This window comes from Ceratotherium simum, chromosome 14 (assembly GCF_057802395.1).
Source record: "Ceratotherium simum simum isolate JZ-2026a chromosome 14, ASM5780239v1, whole genome shotgun sequence".
NCBI lineage: Eukaryota > Metazoa > Chordata > Mammalia > Perissodactyla > Rhinocerotidae > Ceratotherium > Ceratotherium simum.
Window position 1 is genome coordinate 35,808,515 of NC_141913.1, and position 20,418 is coordinate 35,828,932.

At 46.4% G+C, this 20,418-nt stretch overlaps 1 protein-coding gene across 1 annotated transcript in view; it reads left to right on the forward strand.

The window, feature by feature from the left end:
• ARK2C (arkadia (RNF111) C-terminal like ring finger ubiquitin ligase 2C) overlaps window positions 1–20,418 on the forward strand; it is a 103,887-nt gene that overhangs the window by 82,884 nt on the left and 585 nt on the right. The window contains exons 2-7 of the mRNA XM_014781389.2: window positions 6,436–6,751; window positions 8,425–8,535; window positions 12,926–13,055; window positions 14,810–14,914; window positions 15,243–15,338; window positions 20,052–20,158. Coding sequence (XP_014636875.1) covers window positions 6,436–6,751; window positions 8,425–8,535; window positions 12,926–13,055; window positions 14,810–14,914; window positions 15,243–15,338; window positions 20,052–20,158 — 865 coding nt within the window. The remainder of the gene's footprint in view (window positions 1–6,435; window positions 6,752–8,424; window positions 8,536–12,925; window positions 13,056–14,809; window positions 14,915–15,242; window positions 15,339–20,051; window positions 20,159–20,418) is intronic.

The following is a 20,418-nucleotide window of genomic DNA, read 5'->3' on the forward strand; positions in this document are numbered from 1 at the left end:
GTTCCTCCCCTTCCTTCTTTGTCTGAGGGCTTGAAGGTGGGGCCTCTCAGCCCTGGAATCTTGAGGATGAAAGCCCTTTTACTTTGGGGTGACCACATTGGTCCAGATTAGAATACAGCTAGAATACTCCTCCAACTCAGGAGGCTGCCCACTCTGAAGAAGCCTCTGGAGAAGTCTTCACTGTTTCTGGCATTCTGACTTCTTGGCCTGGCTCCTCTCTCCTCCTGCCCAGGCCCAGCCCTGAGGCTCCTCCGGCCCCCTTGACTCCATTCTCCTCATCCCCAGGTGGGATGAAAACACAGAAATAAAGGCCTGGTGTGTCCTCTGGGTGTCCTGGCTGCATTTCCGTACCACCTTCCTCCTTGGGAGGTCCCTGCTCTGCCACCTCTGCTTTATCAAGCTTCCTGGTTCCCTGGGCTCTGGCCTCTCCCTCCCACCCACAACTGGCTTTCAGGAAAGACCTCAGTTCAAACCTCCACTCATTTACCAGATGAGTGTCAATGAACCTTCCAGAGACTCAAGACCTCTGTCACTCTTCTCTCCACCCAACTTGTCCACTGCCGTTGGCCCCAGAGTCCTCTGCTTCTTCTTTACCTTCCCCTGCCCGTGTGGGACTATGTAGTTTCTTCTGTCCTCTGATGCACCCACTCTCCAGCTGTCAGCATCTTCGGGCTCCCTGCCCACGAGGCACGAATCAGCCACCAGTCTCTGGCATTTGTGGAGTGCCTGTTGCCTCCCGCGTGTGCCAGGTGGGCATCAGGCGAGCCCCGCACTGTGGGCTCCCCCTGCCCCAGCTGTGCAGGGCTAGACCTAAGCCTCCTCCGCGGCCCTGCCTGCCTCGCTCATACCCCAGCCCCTTGAAGATGCTGCTCCCGCCAGCTCTCAGGGGGCGCTAATAGTCAGCATCGATGTCTTGAACTCTAGGATGCACATGTTTTTCTTTATATTTCTGCAACGAATTTGTGTCTTACACTTGCCATATTTCTTTAATGTGGTGCTTTGTTTGTTTGTGGGAGACTCCTCTTTCTCCCCACTCGCTAAAAATGTTATCTAGCTCATAATAAATCTTTCAGCTGATGGCATTTCAGCCCTGGGGAAATATGATAAATGAATAGTGTAATCAGGACATGTGGGGATTATTTTTTAACCCAAAGGAGTAACTCTAATGGGAAAAATTGTAGGCTGTCTATTGATGGGGACCTTTTGGGATGTCAGTGTTGTTCAGACATCCCTGATCATTGGCTTGTCATAGTCTTGATATCTACACTAAGAACTTCCATCTTCTGGTCTTAGAGACCAAATAGAGCAGCTATTATCTGCTACTTTCACAGACCCCACATGACACAGGGCTGAGGAGAGGCCGGGGGCCCCAGAATGGATATCTCCTGGCTTCCATTTCCTTCTGAGCATGGGTGATGAGACTGAGAACCTCTGGGGATGGAGATGACAGGGGAGAGGGACACAAGTCCCAGAACGGAAGTCAGAGGACCCTTCCAGGTAGAAATTTCCTGAAATATTATGGGACAAATAGGTATGTTGGTTCACCTTTCTCTTGCTGCCCATCCTAGAGAGAGGGCACCTGCTCTCACTTCCCAGTGCATCAACTGGAAGGCACAGGTTGCAGGAGAGTGGAAACCTCTCCAGGCTAGGGGAGTCTGTCCTCTTCCTAATGGGCCTCTATAGAAACCTGAAGGCTCCCCCTCACTGGGTGGGCACCCTCATGGCAGGACGCTGGCCAGCCCCACCTGACCTGTCCCTGCCAAGCCACAGCTTTAAAACCCAGAGCTCACCTGGGCCCTACTTGCCACTCTCTGTCCCTCTCAATTTCAAACCAGTTTACCTTCAACCAGCCTCAGTCATCAGTCCCCTTGAGCCACTGTTTTTCCCTCAGTCCCTCCAACAGTCAGTCAACGAGGTCTTCACTGAATGCCAGCTCCAAGAGAGGTGCGTGGGGATCCAGAAACAGTAAGACATGAATCTCAGCCAGCTGGGGGTGGCGAGTGTGAAGAAACAGCTCAAGGTAGCCACTGCCAGGTGCCAAATGAGTGGTACAGATAGGGCGTTCTACATGAACTCAGAGAAAGAAGGCGTGCCTGGGGGCTCGTGGGCAAGGGAGGCATTTTTAGAAGAACTGAGAGGTGACGTTTAAAGAATGAGAAGGCAGTTGGTGAAGCGTGAGCAAAGGCCCCTCACTGGGCATGTGCGTGGCGTGTCTGGAGTTTTGAGTAGACCAACGTGGATGGCTGAGGCAGGGCTTGGTGGAGTTAGTGGGATCAGGAGGATGGAGCTAATATCAGGCTAAGAGATGTGCCTTGCCTGTAAGCAACGGGGAACTCCCCATTTGAAGGCAGACCACTTAGCAAACTTAGCTAAAATGCTTTGCTCTATGTAGGCAGTTGGCTTTCTTTCTTTGGGACTGGACTGTCCAATATGGAAGCCACTAACCACGAGTGGCTATTGAGCCCTTGGAATGTGGCTAGTCCAAATTGACATGTATTATAAGTGTAAAATGTACACTGGACTTTGAAGACAGGGCAAAAAAAACCCCAATGTAAAATATCTTAATAATATTTTATATTGAGTAGACGTTGAAATAACAACATTTTGAATATATTGAGTTATGTAACATATATTATTAAAATTAATTTCACCTGACTCTTTTTAACCTTTTTAAAGGTGGCTACTAGAAAATTTACAATTACATACAAGGCTCACATTATAATTCTTTTGGACAGTGCTGGATTGGAGTCTACAATATCCGTTTTCCACCCCATTCCCTTTCTCTGCAGTCATGCCTGTCTTTTCCTTCTTTTCTTTAGTTTTCAACAGCTCTCCTCTCCTCCTCTTGCCTTCTTTCCTTCTGTCACATTGGCCTTCTTCTTCTCTTTTTACGGTCACATGTGACAATAGATGGTGGAGGGAGGGAGAAGGGGTAATCGGGTGCCTGCTTCCTCTGGCCACAGCCCCGGGCTCACTGAAGCCAGAATTCACCGCAGAGAGGCCTGACATATCTGGAACACTTGTGGGAATTAAAGTTCTAGATAATTCTTTTGTGGCTCACTTGAGGGCAGTCAGAAATTCTTTTTATTTTCATTTGGTTTTGCAAATATTTATCTTTAAAATATTTAACAAAAATCTATCAATGACATGCATGTCATTTACAAAGTTGAACAGCACCAATATCAGACACACTTAGTAAAACAGCGATTGTCTGCCCCTTGCTCTGCCACCACAATCTTATTCCCTGAAGCTCAACACTTTCAATTCTCCCTTGGGTATTTACTTCCTGAAATAGGCAAATTACTAAGTCAATTTCTAAGTAAATTCTTATACTGTTATTTGTTGATTTTTCAATTTTGACATTGTCTATTTTCTTATTATGAAAGAAATGTCTTTTCTGTTTTAATATAGTTTATTAGTGTTTGTTTTATATTAATATATACATATTGCTCACTGCTGAACCAAGTAGTGCATAACAATTCCACTTTCTCGCACAACTTTTTCTTTTCCCGGAGGTAATAACTGCCTGCTTTCTATGACATTTTTATAAATTCTTACCATATTCTCTATAAAATTGTAAAATTGCTTCAAATATTATTTTCATGTTATCGGTAATCTCATATTTTCCATCCCCTGACCCCAGATACCCTCTTGGAGCACCCACCCTCCTGCTCCTTTGAAATTGTTGCAGGATCCCTGCACAGGTGTATGCTTGGGAAACCCCATCTCTTTTGGGTGCCACCCCCAGTTCTTTGCTCTTCTCTCTTGGTTTGTGTCAGTTCCTTTTTGAGGAAGGGTGCCAAGAAGGTTAATTCTTTTGAGACCCTGCATGTTTGAAAATGGGTTTATTCTATTCTCAGCCTTGATTAATAGTTTGGCTGGGTATAGAATTCTAGATTGAAAATCTTTTTTCCCCCCTCAGTCCCTTGAAGGCAGTTGCTCTACTGTTTTCAAGCTTCCAATGTTGCTCTTGAAAAATCTCATGCTGTTCTGCTTCCTGACTCTTTATGTGGCCCCTGTTTGCATTCTCTCTGGATAGTGTTGGAATCATCTCTTTGCCCCCACTGTTTGGACATTCCACAGTCAGATGCCTTGGTGTGGGGTTCTTCCCCCATCTACTTTGCTGGGCACTCAGAGGGCCTTTCCTGTCTAGAAAGTCAGACCTTCAGTTCTGGGAAATATTTTGTGCAAATTTTTTTCATAATTTCCTCCCTATTGTTTCCTTCATTCTTTCTCTCTTACTAGTCAAATGTGGAATATTCTGACGGGATCCTTCAATGTTTGCATCTTTCTTCTCCTATTTCCCATCTCCTTGTGTCCTTGTTCTGTCCCCTGGAAAATTTCCCCAGCTTTATCTTCCAACCCTTATATTTAGAACTTCCAAGGGCTCTCTTTCTTGTTTGTCATTGCTCCTTTTAAAAGAGCTTCTTGTTGTTTTCTGGATCCAACATCTTATTTCTCTGAGGATATTAATTACAGTGTTTTGAAGTTTTTTTTCCTGGTCCTTGCATTACCTCTGTTCCCCTGAGTTCCTTTTCCTTTTTCGTTTTTTTTTTTTTGGTTAGGAAGATCAGCCCTGAGCTAACATCCATGCCAATCCTCCTCCTTTTGCTGAGGAAGACCGGTCCTGAGCTAACATCTATTGCCAATCCACCTCCTTTTTTTTTTTTTCCCCTTTTTCTCCCCAAAGCCCCAGTAGATAGTTGTATGTCACAGTTGCACATCCTTCTAGTTGCCGTATGTGGGAAGCCACCTCAGCATGGCCCGACAAACGGTGCATCAGTGCGCGCCCAGGATCTGAACCTGGGCCGCCAGTAGTGGAGGACGTGCACCCAACCACTAATCCATGGGGCCGGCCCCTCTGAGTTCCTTTTCTTCTTCTTATTTTTTTAATTTGGTGCTTTCTCTTTCTCTTTTCACTTTGTAATCTTCCTCAAGGGACTGGTCACCCTTGGACTGTCTGTTCATATTGAAGAGTAGGTCACTAAAAGCTTCCAGAGGCTGTGTGTGTGTGTGTGTGAATTTTTCAATTTATGGGTTTCATTATAGAGTGGCCACTTGGGGGCACACCATTTTATTGGGGTACTCCCAACCAGAAGTATCTATAGAACTCTTTCTGGAACCAGTTTCCAGCCCGGGACTGTAGGGGGTGCAGGGAGGGGGCACAAGGTGACAGCATTTTTGGAACCAAGTGGTAGAAGGGGGGAGGGGTTTCCAAAATTCCATGTATAGGGTGCTGCACCCCTACCCTCCTATATGGGAGCTTTCCTGGCTCAGTTTCCCCGCAAAATGCCAGGGAGAGGGAGGGGCAGTGGTCAATGCCATGCATGGAATAGGAGAGAAGCCCTGGGCAGAAGTGCTTCTATATGGACTTGTAATCAGCCTCCCAGCTTTCAGCTCCATCCTCTCTTCTGCCGTCTGAAGTAGCCACCGCCTCCAATTCCTGACACTTCCAGCATGTGTGGCAGGATTTGTCCACTTCTTGTTGACTTCCCTTCAGTAGGCACTTGGTCTCTGATTTCTCAGCTCTGCTAATTCCTTCATCCGCTTTCCATCTTCCAAAAATCTGTTGACATCTGTTGCCTGCTCATGCCACCTCTCCTGTTCTCTCTGTCCTTGTCTGTCTTCTCTGTATTCCTTTGCTCGCATTGTAGTGGGGTTTGGGAAGGAGCAGATAGTGTGGAACCTGCCATGTTTAGCAGGAAGTCTCTGTAAACTTTTCTGAAGTGCCGAGTCCTCTTCCTTGCCTTATTAAAGGACTCCAGCGCTGAAAGCTGGATCTTGGCTCACGGAGAATTTGTAAGGCTTCCTTGTCATCAAAGTCAATTTTATTTAGAAAAGTAGTGCAGACTAGATTCAATGTAGCCTGAGCCCAGCTTATTCCTGGAAATGTTTGCTTTTAAATAAATTATAATATTATGACAAATTATTTAATTATTGTTTAAATAAAAATTATTTTGCATGATTAGGTTCTGGTTGTTTTCTCTCCGGAAATTAGGGTTCCCCATAGCTGGGTCCTGGCTAGCCAAGCCTTCAGTGAAGTTCAGAGCTTGGCTGGACTGGACTTAGTTTTCTCCAGGGGGCATCTATTAAAAAAGGTACTAAGGTCAATGAGGTTGCATGGGAGGAGTCTAATTCAAGAAAGCCAAAATGCCTTCAGGGACCTTAAAACTCCTTTAATGTAAGTGTGTTAATTTTAAAAAGGATGCATATCTATTAATTAAGGAAAACACTCCTCACCCCTCCAACACATATACACACAGAGCCTTTACTTGGCAGCATTAAAGATGATCATATGTATATAAAAGTGAAGACATTGCTGTGTTCTAAAGAAGGGCTTGACAGCTGCAGGGTGTCCCCAGGGCGGGACAGGGTCTGTGGGGGAGGGGCGCAGAGCTGGTCCTCATGGAGCCTTCTCTGTCCTTGCCTCTCCAGGTGCCCCTTTTCAAAGGTCTCAGCATCCTCACGCTACCTCCTGCCGCCACTTCCACCTGGGCCCCCCGCAGCCGCAGCAGCTCGCGCCCGACTTCCCCCTGGCCCACCCAGTGCAGTCGCAGCCGGGCCTCAGCGCCCACATGGCCCCGGCCCACCAGCACAGCGGCGCCCTGCACCAGTCGCTAACCCCGCTGCCCGCCCTGCAGTTCCAGGACGTCACAGGTCCCTCCTTCCTACCTCAGGCCCTGCACCAGCAATACCTCCTGCAGCAGCAGCTCCTGGAAGCCCAGCACCGCAGGCTCGTCTCGCACCCCAGGTAGGTGCTGCCCAGGGCGGGGCGAGGAGGGCCGGGGCGGGGTTTAGGGAATGACTCCTGGCTTCTACCCCGTCAGGCTTGGCCCGCAGTCACCAAGTGGGTCTCTGTGCAGAAGGCAGATTTTGCTCCCCTTAGAGGCATTCATTTCAGTCAGTGGTCGCTACCTTGACGCGACATGGACTCCCTCCAAAGCAAGTGTGTGTCCCTGTCACATCACCCAGGTGTAGGGACAGGGGCTGTGTGACTGGTGGTCTATGATGCTCATGGTGGACTTTTGCACGGTGTGAGAGATCTGACTAGGGAACCCCTTATGTCCTCTCCAACTTGATGATCACCTGGTTCTAACACCCAACATCCCTAAGGGATGCCAAAGGACATGGCTGGTTCAGTCCTGCCCTCAAAGAGCCATGGTCTGATTGGAGAGACCAGCTATGAAACAAATGGAGATTAAAGTTAGATAATACTAATCAGATGGGTCTGACAGAGCTGTGGGATCCTGGGCAAGTCACTTGACCTGTCTGAGCCTTCCTCAACTGTCAAGAAAGAGTTGGACGAGACCAGTGGTTCTCAAACTATTTTGTCTCAGGACGCTTTACACTCTTGAAAATTGTTGAGGGTTACAACGAGCTTCTGTTTATGTGGGTTATGAACGTTGATACTTACCATATTAGAAAATAAAACTGAGAAATTTAAAAAATATTTATTACTTCATTCAAAAATACAATAACAAACTCATATGTCAACACCAATATCTTTTTTGAAAAATAGCTATATATAAATGTAGTGAGAAGAGTTACTTTTTTTTTTTTTTTACATATTTGCAAATCTCTTTAATGCTTGGCTTAATAGAAGACAGCTGTGTTCTCATGTCTGCTTCTGCATTCAATCTGTTGCAGAATCACATGTCAATCTGTCACATGCAGAATCACATGTCAATCTGTTTCTGGAAAATTCCACCATTCACTTGTGAGGGAATGAGAGTGAAAAAGCAAATAACATCATGGTCTTATTATAGTTTTCACCTCATAAACCCCATGAAAGAGGCTTGGGGACCACCATGGGTGCCTGAAGCATACTTTGAGAACTGCTGGACTAGATGATCTCTAAGGCACTAAGTGTCCATGTCTGTAGGGGTTGGGGTGCCTGGGACAAAAGGTTAGTGTTGTGGGAAGTCAGAGGGAGGAGAGGTCACCATGATCTGGAGTGTTCAGGGAGACCTTTCTGAAGGAGGTGGGCTTTGACCTGGGCCATGAAAGCTGGGGAGAGCATGGAAAATGGTGGAGGAGAGGAGAAGAGCATGGCAGGAGCAGAGGGGTGCACAGAGGTGAGAGAGCCTGCAGGAGGCAGATCTGTGGGTCTTAAAGACAGCCCACCAAGGACAGAGAGGAGTAGTAGGACAAGGAGCAGAGGAGGCAGAGAGTTTGGGTGGAGCCGGGTGATCTGTAGCAGACACACCATGGAGAGGCCCCAGTACAGTGGACAGCCTGGAGACAGGGGGAATGTCTGGATTATTGGCTGCTGCCCAGCTGGGGAGCTTCCTTGGAGTTTGCGAAGAGAGGTAAAGCTCTGTAGGCTGTGGGCTGGGGTTGGCTGGGGCGGCTCAGAGTTCCTGGGAGCTGGGCTGGCCCTGGGCAGCCCCTGATGCCAAGGGCCCTCCTTCCCCTCTGGTGCAGGCGGAGTCAGGAGCGCGTGTCTGTCCACCCCCACCGACTCCATCCCAGCTTCGACTTCGGCCACCAACTCCAGACGCCTCAGCCCAGGTATTTGGCTGAGGGCACCGACTGGTGAGTCTTTGGGGCCCCTGGGGGAGTAGGGAGGGAAGAGTTCTTACCTGATCCGTGGGGTTCCCGTTTCCTTCCTGTGAATGGTGCAAGAGGTCTAGTCCTCAGGCCCCAGCCTTTGCCCTGTCCCAGCCACCCTCAGCGCCACATGGCCCTCCCACTGGGCCTAGTTCTAGGAATTAGCTCACATATGGCTGGGTGCCATCATGTGCCCAGCCTGGGCTCAGTACACATGGTCTTGTAGAGAAGGAGGGGACAGGGATACAAAACAGTTCCCAAGCTCAGTCAGGGCTGGAAACAAGTGGTCCCTGGGAGGAGGGCAGAAAGGAGCATCTCAGGAGCTGGGGGTGGTCAGGGAAGGAGGGGGTAGGCCTTGAGGGATCCACAGAGAAGTGCCAACAAGCCAGAACACAGGCTCATGGAGACAGAGCCAGCCAGGTTGGAGGCAAAGACTGGGGAGAGAAGCTGGGGAGAGAGGTTGAAGCTTTGTTGTGGTGTCTCTGTAGGCAATGGGCCCCTGAGAAGTCTTCCCACCATCTCCTGCACTCAGGATAGAGGTCTTTGTGGCCTGGGATGCAGTGTTGCTCGGTTTTGGATTCTTGGTCCCACTGGACTCTGATTCTAGCTCAGGGGAGGGCTGACCTAAACTGGGGTTGGATCCAAGCACTAAAACACTTGAAAAAGATATGCAGTTCACTGAAGTATTTAGAGGTCAAAAGCATCATGCCTGCAACTTATTTTTAAATAGTTCAGAAAAAAAAATCCCTGGAGAAGTGTGTGTGTCTATGTATGGGTGTATGGATGGGTGGATGCATGGAGAGAGAAGGAAATGGAAATGCAGAAACATAGTAAAACGTTAACACTTGGGGAATCTGGGTGAAGGGTATCCAGGAATTCTTTGTGCTGTTCTTGCAACTTTGAGGTCAAAAAAAAAATTGTTTTTAAGAATGTAAAAACAAACAAACAAAAAATCTCAATGGAAAGGGATGGACTATTAAAAAAAAATAAGTGTGCAGTTGTGTCATTTCTCAGCCATTTAGTCAGGCAAACTGGCTTAGTCAAAGGTCACTTACTGGACACCCAGGAATGATTCAAAAGCAGGAGAGTTCTGGTTGATTCAATGTAAAGATGCTTCCAGGTGCAGGAAACAGTTGTTTTAACCTGTTCTGTTGTCTCCAGCCCGCTGCTGGTTCTCAGGTACACTCCGTTAAACTGAACACTCCTTTAAAAGATAGCTTGCACCGAGGCCAATTTCAGCCCAGCCTGTTTCTAATTAGCTGATTCAAATTAAGAAGATTTAATTGCAGTTTGGACTGAATGCTGTCCCTCAGCAGGCAAGTCAATGCAGTTTAACTCAACTCAGCCTGCATGGAGCACCCAGGGCCCTCGCATATGGCTGAGTGACCTGAACAAACACACAGGGTCCAGCGTGGCCAGTGGGACTGGACAGGTGACACAGGAGAGAGTGCTCCTGGGGAGGTGACAGGGGGAGCAGTGCAGGTGTTAGCACTGTCAGCTCTCTTTATTTAGCCGAGTCTCCTGGTCCTTCTTGCTCGTTCAATCACTCTGTGTTCCTGACCCCTGCTTGCCCTGAGGCACATAAAGACTGAAGCCCTGAGAAGCTGGTCTGTGCCCCAGCGGGGAACGCTGGGAGGCCCCTGCCCTGCCTGAGTCCCATCCATCTGGGTCCACCCCTGGGCCCTTTCTGCCCATCCTGTCCCCACTTCCCAAGTAGGAAGACCTTTCCAGAGGAGGAGGTGACAATTTCTCCTCCCTTGTAATTAGCTGTGCTCCAGGAAGGTGGACTGAGGACTAGTGGTGACAAGGCGCTTTTTGTCATTGTGACCATGCTAACTGTACCCCACCCCTCTTTTCCAGAGAGTCCTCTTCTGCCAGGAGATGTGCAGTCTTGAAATCAGATGACGGGAAATGCATGATAGGAGAGGCCACTCCCATCCCCTTGCAAGGAGCCCTGGGAGGGAGGAGGTGGGGAGAGTGTCAGCCCCCCTTCCCCTCTTCCTTTAGAGAACCATCAGAAACCTCTGAATTCTGCCCTAGGTCATTCTAGAAATTGAGCTGCAGGCCACAAGACCCTGCCGCACTTTTGGGGCAAGCTTCCTGGGAAGAACGTAAGGGTCTACGTAGAAACCAGACCACACCACGCTTCAAGGCCATTGACAGTGTTTGAAAATAAAGTTCAGTTTGATGTTCAGACACAACTGATAAGAACTGTGCATTGAGACAATGTCCATAAGAACTCTCCAGGGCACCTTTCTGGGTACCCTGTGACTGCAGGTCTGTGGGGTATTTCTATGACCCTTTCCAAACTCAGCTAGGTTCTCACAGGCTGGTGGGAAGAGCAGAAAGGTGGGAGACACTGCCTCTCCAGGGGCTGATGTCTCCTCGGGGAAAGTCCCCACCCAGGTTTCTTTAGGGTCCGAGGAACATCCCCTGTTCAGGGATCCTGAGTCCAGGAAGGAATTTTCTGATGAGATGGTCAAAGGGGGATTCCAGAGCCCACCCAGGCCCAACCTGGGTAGATCATCCCACTCATCTGAGAGCTGAGGTGCCTTTCGCTTCTCCAGTCAGCATTCTTGGAATCGGGGTGACTCTGTTCCATGTTCCTTGAGACTTTGCTTTTGGTAGAATTCCCTGAACATCTTTGCTTCTTTGAGTTTGCTGGGCTCCCTGAGACCGCTGGTAAATGATGAGAGTTGGAGCTTCTGCCACATGGAGCTTCTGCCCTGTGGAACTCTTTTCCCGGAGGCAGGTCAATGGGATGAGCCCCAGCAAGGGGCAGAAACCCTGGTGGCCCTAAGTGGCTAGCCCAGGACCATGGGTGCCCTTCTTCAGGCCTCAGATGGGCCAGCAGAAATGAGTGGCTGGATTAGAGGAATTCTAAGTTTGTTTCCAACTGGCTCCAAGAGTTTAGCTCATTTCTCAAATGACAGACTCATTGGAGTTATTCCAGGGATCCAGGCTTATAGCTATAGGAAATATAGGAATATATACACATCATAATAAATATACATCAGGGTTGGAGGCAGAAATTCCTTTAATGTCCCTCATATATATACACACACACACACACACACACACATATATATATTTAATGTATTTGTTGCAGAAATCAGGCTGTTTTCTAGTAGAGTTTCCCCTTATCAGATTTTGCTGGTTACACTCTGGTGTTATCACTTAAGATGTTCCTCAATTTCCATTGTTCCTTATACATTGGCACTTAGATCAAGACTTGAGCAGATTCAGGTTCAGCTCTTATTTCTTGGCAAAAATACTTCATAGGTGGCAGCATGTTCTTCCAGCAGAAAGCTGGTTGTCTCTCCTCCTGTGATGTTAGTAGCAATTGATGATCTTTGCCTAGATCCTTTACTTCTTTAGGGGTTGCAAAAAGGTGACAAATAATTCAATCATTCTTTACTCATTTATTAGCTAGAAAACTTTTATAAATGAGATGTCCCTTCATCAACCATTTGGTTACCCTGAAGCAGTTAATAGAGGAGAGGCAGGGTAAATGCTCAGTTCTTTCCCTTTATTGACTAGTTTTCAAAATGAAGAGTTGGCTCCCCAGCATCCTTCAACGGGTCCAGTTTCCTTTGGCATCATTTCACTCTCATGGATTTGAACATAGTTGATGTACTTCAGTCTATTGCAGTTACGCTCGTTGATGTGGGGATTGTCCAATCTCTGGCCAGTGGGAGCCTCTTCAGGATGCTTCCTGAATCCTTTTGACTTGATCCTGGTCGTGTTTGATAACTTCCTTGCTTTCAGTTATGACAAGATGTTTCAATCTCGTTTTGCACATTTTCTGCCCCAGACCTGAAATAAGCCATTTTCCGAGGAGCCCTGGCTCCTTTTCAGTTGCATTAATTGATTAATTTTTAAGTGAAATGAGTTTCCCTATACTTTGGGGGTGGGAGGTAGGAGGGGATCCAGGATAGCTATTCCTGCCTCACAGCTGTAGAGGTCTCTTTTCTGTTGTTTTCTCAAAGTGGTAAAAGTATGCCCTCTGCTCCCCCCTCCACTCTGTCTGAACTTGTCTTTCCTTTACTCTGTAACCCTGATTTGCTGTTTGGATCCTTCTTTCTGCATTTCTCTTGGGGAGGGGCTTTGTCTAGGGAGATCACTTTGCTGCACTAGTTTCAGAGTTTTATGGGGTCTAGACTGTTCTAGCTCCTTCAGACCTTGAGAGCCCTTTCCTCTCTGCATCTCAGTCTCCTTCACCATAAAGAGAGGGGAAGGGCTAGTGAGATGCCCCTTGCAGCTCTGGCAGTTTGTGACTCTGATTCTACTCAGGGGGCTTGATGTCTGAGGTCCCTTCTGCACCGTGATGGCTGAGTCACACCACCTGTGGTTCACTGTGGCCATGTCCCCGCAGGGATCTCAGTGTGGACGCCGGCTTGAGTCCTGCTCAGTTCCAGGTGCGGCCCATCCCTCAGCACTATCAGCATTACCTAGCGACTCCTCGAATGCACCACTTTCCCCGAAACTCCTCCTCCACGCAGATGGTGAGTGAAAGGGCTTTGCCAGGACACCGACTCCTTGCTGCCTGGTGGGGGCCAATGGTGGGCTGAGGTCTGCAGCTCCCGCTGTATCCCTCTCCTCCGTGTCCCTGTCCCCTGTGTCCCTTCTCTGTGTCCCTCCCCCCGTGTCGTTCTCCCCCGTGTCCTGCTCCCAGGCAGCTTAACTGTTACTCTCCCCTTCCAGCTCCTGTGGCTTGAAAGGGAAAGAAAGAGAACCTGCTAGACTGAAGCTAGTACTATGGACAGGACTGGGTGGGCCCTGGAGGGGTGGAAAGGGACTGTGTAGCATCTGTGGTCTGTGGGGAAAAGGCTCAGGGCAAAGAGTGGGCAGGGAAGTCCCTGGACTCCATATGACCTCATTTAGTTAATTTCTTAGAGTCGGTGCCTCCCTGGGCTTTGGTTTTACTTATCTGTGAAATGGGATGAAGACGCCCGCCTCGTCCACCTCACAGGACTGGCATAGGAACAAAAGAGACCCCAGAGGAAGCCCCTGGGCCTGGCCTGCTGATCCAGTCCTGCTTTCTGCAGGGGGCAGCCTTCATCACTGCAGGGGGCTGCAACTACCAAGGATCAGATTGGGTGCGGGGGGCCTTCTCCTTCCTGGCGTTGCAAGCTGCACGGAATGAAGGCAAAGATATTCATTAAAGCAGCAAAAGGCTGATGAAAACTCTTCTTATTTCCAGACGGTTTCCTCATGTTGCTGCCCTGAAGCATAATTCCTCCCTTCCAGCCCTTGCCTCTCCATCGGGCACGCAGCACCTCCGTCTCCTTATTTGTAGAATGAGAGGCTGGGACAAGTAATTCTGGAAATCCTTGTCAGCTCTGAGGTTCTGTGGTTTGCGTTATGAAGCCCCATCTTCTAAGAATAAAAGCTAACATTTATTGAGCACCTACTGCATACCAGGCACTGTTCTAAGCACTTTATATGAATTATCTCATTGAAACCTCTCAGTAGCCCCACACAAAAGGGTATTATCCTATTTTACAGTTTGGCAAACCGAGGCATAGAAGGGTTAAGGAACTGGCCCAGAGTCATACAGTGAGTAAGTTGAGCAGCTAGGATGGAAACCTGGCCCTCTGACTCACAGGCTGGATGAGGGTGAGGTGAGTGAGGCAGGGCCATGCAAGTATAGGGCCAGATCCTGTCTTTACTTAAAATTTTGATATTCTGTTCATTATGGATTTTTTGCATTAATTTTTTCTTAAATATTGCATTAAAATATTATTTATCTTGGTTCCTGAGTCTTTTGGTGCCCTTTTATATTTTGTGCCCTCACTTGCCCCACCCTAGTCTGGGCAGTGCAGAGTAGAAGGGAAGGGAATGGACTGTGTACTCAACTGCCTGGGTTTGAAATAGTGATTCTGTCACTTGATGGCATAACTTGGTTCACTTACTTAATCTGTTTGAGTCTCATTTACCCTATCAGTAAAATGAGAATAGTAATTGCATCCACATTGTAGATCAGATGAGATAATTAAATAATTAAATTTGTGAAGGGCTCATCATGAAAATAAACGCCCAACCAGGTTATTTGTTACTTTATTGATTTTGTTATTCTTTCTGAGGCTGGTCAGTTATAAGCTTGGTTCTTGATGAGGAGGGGAACACAGGAGCAGGAAAGACGGCACTTCTGCCTGCAGCATCTCAGGAGTGTGCTGATTGGCTGTTATGGGAGGAAGAATTGGATGCTGGGCTCATTGAGCCTTGAATCCTATCCAAGGCATTTTCTCCCCAACAGGTCGTCCATGAAATCCGAAACTACCCTTACCCTCAGCTTCACTTCCTTGCTCTCCAGGGACTGAATCCCAGCAGACACACCTCCGCCGTGCGGGAGAGCTATGAGGTATGTTTCTCCGTCTGGGAATCCTCCTGCCAGCCTGGCTTCAACTGGGTTGGTGGAAATGCCATTATTGTTCATCCTCTCCTATCCCTTCTCCCTGCTGGTGAATAGGGCATGGGCACAGGGGAAGCCTCAGGCTTGAATGTAAGAGAGAGAAAAAGAGAGAGGGAGAGTAGAGATATTGTGGTCTTTCAGCATCTGACCAGCTCTTCCCAGTGGCTATGTGAATGCTTCCTGCTAACAAACATCTCTCAGTGCCCCTCCTCCTTATTGTGTGTATGTGTGTGTTTGAGCGTGCCCAGGACACACATCCACATTTTTCTCTCTGCAGGAGCTGCTGCAGCTCGAGGACAGGTTGGGAAATGTGACTCGGGGAGCTGTACAGAACACCATTGAGAGGTTCACCTTCCCCCACAAGTACAAGAAGGTGAGTCTGCCAGCAGGTCAGCCTGCACAGTCGGGGGGGTGGGGAGTATGAGTTGTCTAGTTGACCTTGGCCTTGTTGTCCACCGAGGGGCACAGCCCAAAATCTAGAAGGCTTTGCTCTAGTTAGATGCGCTGAAGTTGCAATACCTTCCCAGGGTCTTCTCTCTTGCCTCTGGCAGGTGTGACCAGGAGGGAAGACGGGGGGGGGGGGGCGGCGGGCCTCTCATCAGTAGAGGAAGAAGGCTGGGTATGTGTCTGTGCATATGGACTTGTGAGTGGGTGTATTAGCTAGGAGTGCAGGCATATAAATGTTTGTGTTTGAATGAGGTGGGCAAAGGGAACACCTGCACTAAAGGCTAAGATTTGCCTTAGAAAAGATTTCCGGGTCCAATCTCACATGAACAAATGGGCAACTAAGGCTCCAGAGGAGGGGTTTCCAATCCTGCCTGAGCATCAGGATCACCTGGGGAGCTTTTAAAGCCACAGACTCACAGCCTCTACCCTATGCCTATAGAGGTAGATGCTGCAAGGTAATTGGCCGGGAATCTGGGGTAGATTTAAGCCCGGGAATCTAAATTAAAAATTAAAAAATTTTTAATTAAAATAAATAAAAAATTTTGGAAGCAACCAAGATGTCCTTCAATAAGTGAATGGATAAACAAACTGTGGCACATCCATACAGTGGAATATTATTCCATGATAAAAAGAAATGAGCTATCAAGCCATGAAAATACATGGAGGAAACTTAAATGCATATTTCTAAGTGAAAGAAGCCAGCCTGAAAAGGCTGCATGCTGTTTGATTCCAACTATATATCATTCTGAAAAAGGCAAAACCAGAGACAGTAAAAAGATCTGTCGTTGCCAAGGGGCTGTGGGGGAGGGAGGGAAGAATGAAGAGGTGGATCACAGAGGGTTTTGAGGGCAGTTAAACTATTTTGTATGGTACTGTAATGATGGACACATAACATTACACATTTGTCAAAACCCGTGGAATGTACAATGCAAAGAATGAACCCTAACATAAACTAATGGACTTAGTTGACAACGGTGTATCACTATCAGTTCATCAATTGTAACAAATGTACCACACTAAAGCAAGGTGTTAATAATAGAGGAACCTGTGTGTGTATTGGGAGGAGGAGGAATATGGAAAAGCACTGTACCTTTTGCTCAACTTTTATGTAAACTAAAACTGCTCTACAAAATAAAGTCTGTTATAAAAACAAACAAACAAATAATTTTTAAATTTCCCCCCTCCTGGAGGAGTTAAAAACTTGACAAGTGTTGAGAAACTTGGAGCAGGAACATGCTCATCATGGTCAAACCAGAGCCTATCTTTACCTCCTCACGAGGCCCCAGGATGCATGGTTGAGAGCACTAGGTGTTGGAGTGAGACAGGGCCAGTTTTACTACTGTCTCAGTCAATTCAAGGTGCTGTAACAAAATACTACTGACTTGGGTGGCTTAAACAACAGACATTTATTTCTTACAGTTCTGGAGGCCAGGAAGTCCAAGATCAAGGCACCTACAGATTTGGTTCTTGGTGAGGGCTCTCTTTCTGACTAGTAGACAGCTGCCTTCTCTCTGTATCCTCAAATGGTGGAGAGAGGAAGCTCTGGTGTCTTTTCCTCTTGTCTTAAGGGCACTAATCCCCTGATGGGTGGCTCCACCTTCATGACCTCATCTAAATCTAACTACCTTCCAAGGGCCCCACCTCCTAATACCATCACATTGGGAGTGAAGGCTTCAACATATGAATTTGGGGGGGACACAGACATCTAGTCCGTAACCACCACTTACAGCTGTGTAACTCTGGACAACTTACTTGGCTTTTCTAGCCCCTTCCCTGCCCTTTTTAATGTAAAATGGGAATTATATATTAGTAGCTACATAAGGGGTGCTCTGGGGATTCAGTGGGCAATGCAAGTACACAATTTAGCGTGGTGCCTGGGACCTGGTGAGTGCATAGGAATGGCGAGCTGCTCTCGCCTTGAGATGGGGCTCATTTGTTCTAGGCTTGCCCAGGTGCCAGTGGTGTCAATGTCAAAGACCGTGAATCTTGCTCTCTGCAGCTCCTCATGGAGGAACTGGATTTATCCATAAGTGATTCTACCAACATTTGTTATCTATTATGTGTCAGCCATGGATAGTATGTTAATAGAGGAAATGACAGTATTTCAGTAATGAAGGGTGTCATTTGCATGGAGAAAATGGTCATTCTCTGGAGAGAGAGCTTTGAGCTATTGGAGAAGAGTATGGAGGGAATGAGGCGTGTTCAGGAGCCAGGAGCAGCTTCTACTTCCCTGTCTGGGGCCACATGCTTCACCTGCCACCATTTCAACAGGTCAGGAGGAGATAAGGAAGAAAACCAAACACTAAGAATGAAAAACTAAAATGGGTTGAACCAATGAGATAAAGAATCAAGCTAAAAAATTATGAGAATAAAGAAAGAATTAGCGGAATAAAAATATTAGAAATAAAGAATAAGAGAAATAAAGAATGAGAAATGATCAAGTCTAGGACCCAAATGAAATGTGAAAAAAAACTTTAAATATTTAAACTGAGAGTAAAATAATATAAAACAAAAAGGATATTTTTAAATGGTAATGATAGGAAAAGAACAAAAAATATAGGAAAAAATATATATAGTCAAATAGAAAAATATGAAAAGAATAAAAATTAGGAAAAGATATGAAAACAACATATAAAATTAAAATCAATAACATCAAAGTGAAAAGCAAATGTTATTGAAAATGAGAAGGTAAGGGGAAAAGGGATAAAATAAATACTAAATGAATAAATGCTGAAAAACGTATAGTTAAAAGTTGCATAGATAATGAAAAGAGAAGAGAAAAACCAGAAGACCTAAAAGACTAAAAATACAAAAGAGGAAATAGGATAAGATTTAAAAAGAGAACAATTTAAAGAAATGTAGATCAGACATAGTAATACAAGGTAAGAATATTAAGCTAAAATTAATTTATTTAATTTGTTATTTATTTTAATAATGTAATAATAAATATTTTATTTAATTAATTTTATAACTATAATTTTATAAAAATATAATAATAAATATTTTATTTATTTATTTATTTAATTTATTAGCCATAAAAATGAAATCATGAATAATAGTGGGGAAGAAAACAATAGAAAACAGGCAAGTAGTTGCATCTTAATGGTTTCTTTTACAGAACATCCCTTTTCTTGCAGGGCCAGCTAAAAGAAGGTCACTCCTCCAGCCAACACAGCTGGGCTCTTAGGCAGGCATCATCATGACTCCATTCATAGTCAAAAGCCATGACAATTATGTGGGACTGTGGATGTACTTCTGGTTTTCTGGATTCTAGATAAGGGGATACCTATTGTAGTAGCCTTACATGGTTTGCAACGGGATATATAGGGCACAAGGAGGCTGAGAGCAGAAGGAATAGATTTTCTTGTATCTTCCAGCAAGGTGACAATATTCCCCAGACTACATCAGACTAAGGGACTTTAAAGCTTAGGACTAAGGATCAGAGTGGGGAGACCTGGCATCTAGGGCTGGCCCCAAGGTCGTGGTCATTCTCTGGGTGGCCTTCGTCTGGTGACTCCCGATTTTTCTCTTGGTCAAATGACCTTTAAGTCTGCTTATGCCTGGAGAGGAGACAGAAGGGCTAATTTTCTTCACATGGATGTTATCAGACTGTTTCACTGCACAGCATGGAGAGGGGCGCATGAAAGGTGGGCTGCTTTCATTCACTGATTACATTCCTTCACCCCCAGAATATTTATTAAGCACCGGTGATGTACCTGTGCTTGGCCAAGTGTGGGGCAGTGCCTAAAGAAGAGGGAGCCATGGTCTATACCATCTAAGAACTTAGAACTTTCTCCTTAGTAGTTAACTATATTCAAATAATTATCATAGAATTTAAAACAGGACAGTTAAAGTCAATAAGTTTAAACAGAGTGCCTGCATGATGTCTCACCTCATGTTGGAACTGTGCCTATCTTAGAGGAACTTTCTGGATAGGAAGAGAAATCTAACAATATAAAATAACAGTGTGGTACAAATTACAGATGTAATGCCAAGTTGAGGAATTTTGCCTTCGTCTAGTAACGAATGAATAAATGAATATACATTAGTGAGTGAAAGGAAGGAAGGCAGGAAGGCAGGAAGGAAGGGAGGGAGGGAGAAAGAAAGGAAAGAAGAATGGATGGATGGATGGATGAATGGATGGATGGATGGATGAAGTATGCCAGACCTGAAAGTGGAGGAAGAAGCCTGGAGGCAGAGATCTAGTTTGGAAAGGGTGTAAGGAGGAGTGAAGAGCACGAGGGGAACAGAAAAGGGAAAGCTGTTTATGCACAGCCATTGTTTTGCAAATGGTTGATTCATTAGGTACCCAATTCCTTTCCAAACTCTATGCCCCTAGGACAGCATAAAGTTTATGTCTGGGAAATAAATTACATGAGACAACAAAAGGCCAACTTAACTTGGCCTCTTCCTCTCTTGGCTTTAACACTCTGTATCCTGCAGCAAGGAGGAAGGTTGGGAGGAGGCAGGGAGAAGGGTCTGGGAAGAGCAAAGAAGTCTGGGTGTTACTTAGGAACTTAAAGACACTGACTCACAAGGAAGAGGAGGCTGCAAGGGACTGGGAAGCTGTGGATGAAAGACAATGGCCACCAGGTGAGTCTGCTCCAGGTAACGAATGCTCCTCCTCTGCTTCTCGTAGCGAAGACCCCAGGATGGCAAGGGCAAGAAGGAAGAGGGGGAGGAGTCAGACACAGATGAGAAATGCACAATCTGTCTGTCTATGCTGGAAGATGGAGAAGATGTGAGGTAAGAGGTTGGACTCTTCCATTCTATCTTGGGTGTTGGTGATCACTCCCGTGCTATGTGTCAGGAGTGGGGGTGCTTGTTTGCTTGTAGGTGTATGTGTGAGAGTGTGCCAAGTGTGCCATAGTATGCTTTGTGGTTGTTCTAGGAACATTCTAGATGTGTGGTGCCCATGGGTGTGGACTCGTGGACACGAAGTGTAAGAGAACAGAGTGCTATTTGGCCTGGATGGCTCTAAGACAAAGTCATGGCTTTGTTGCAGG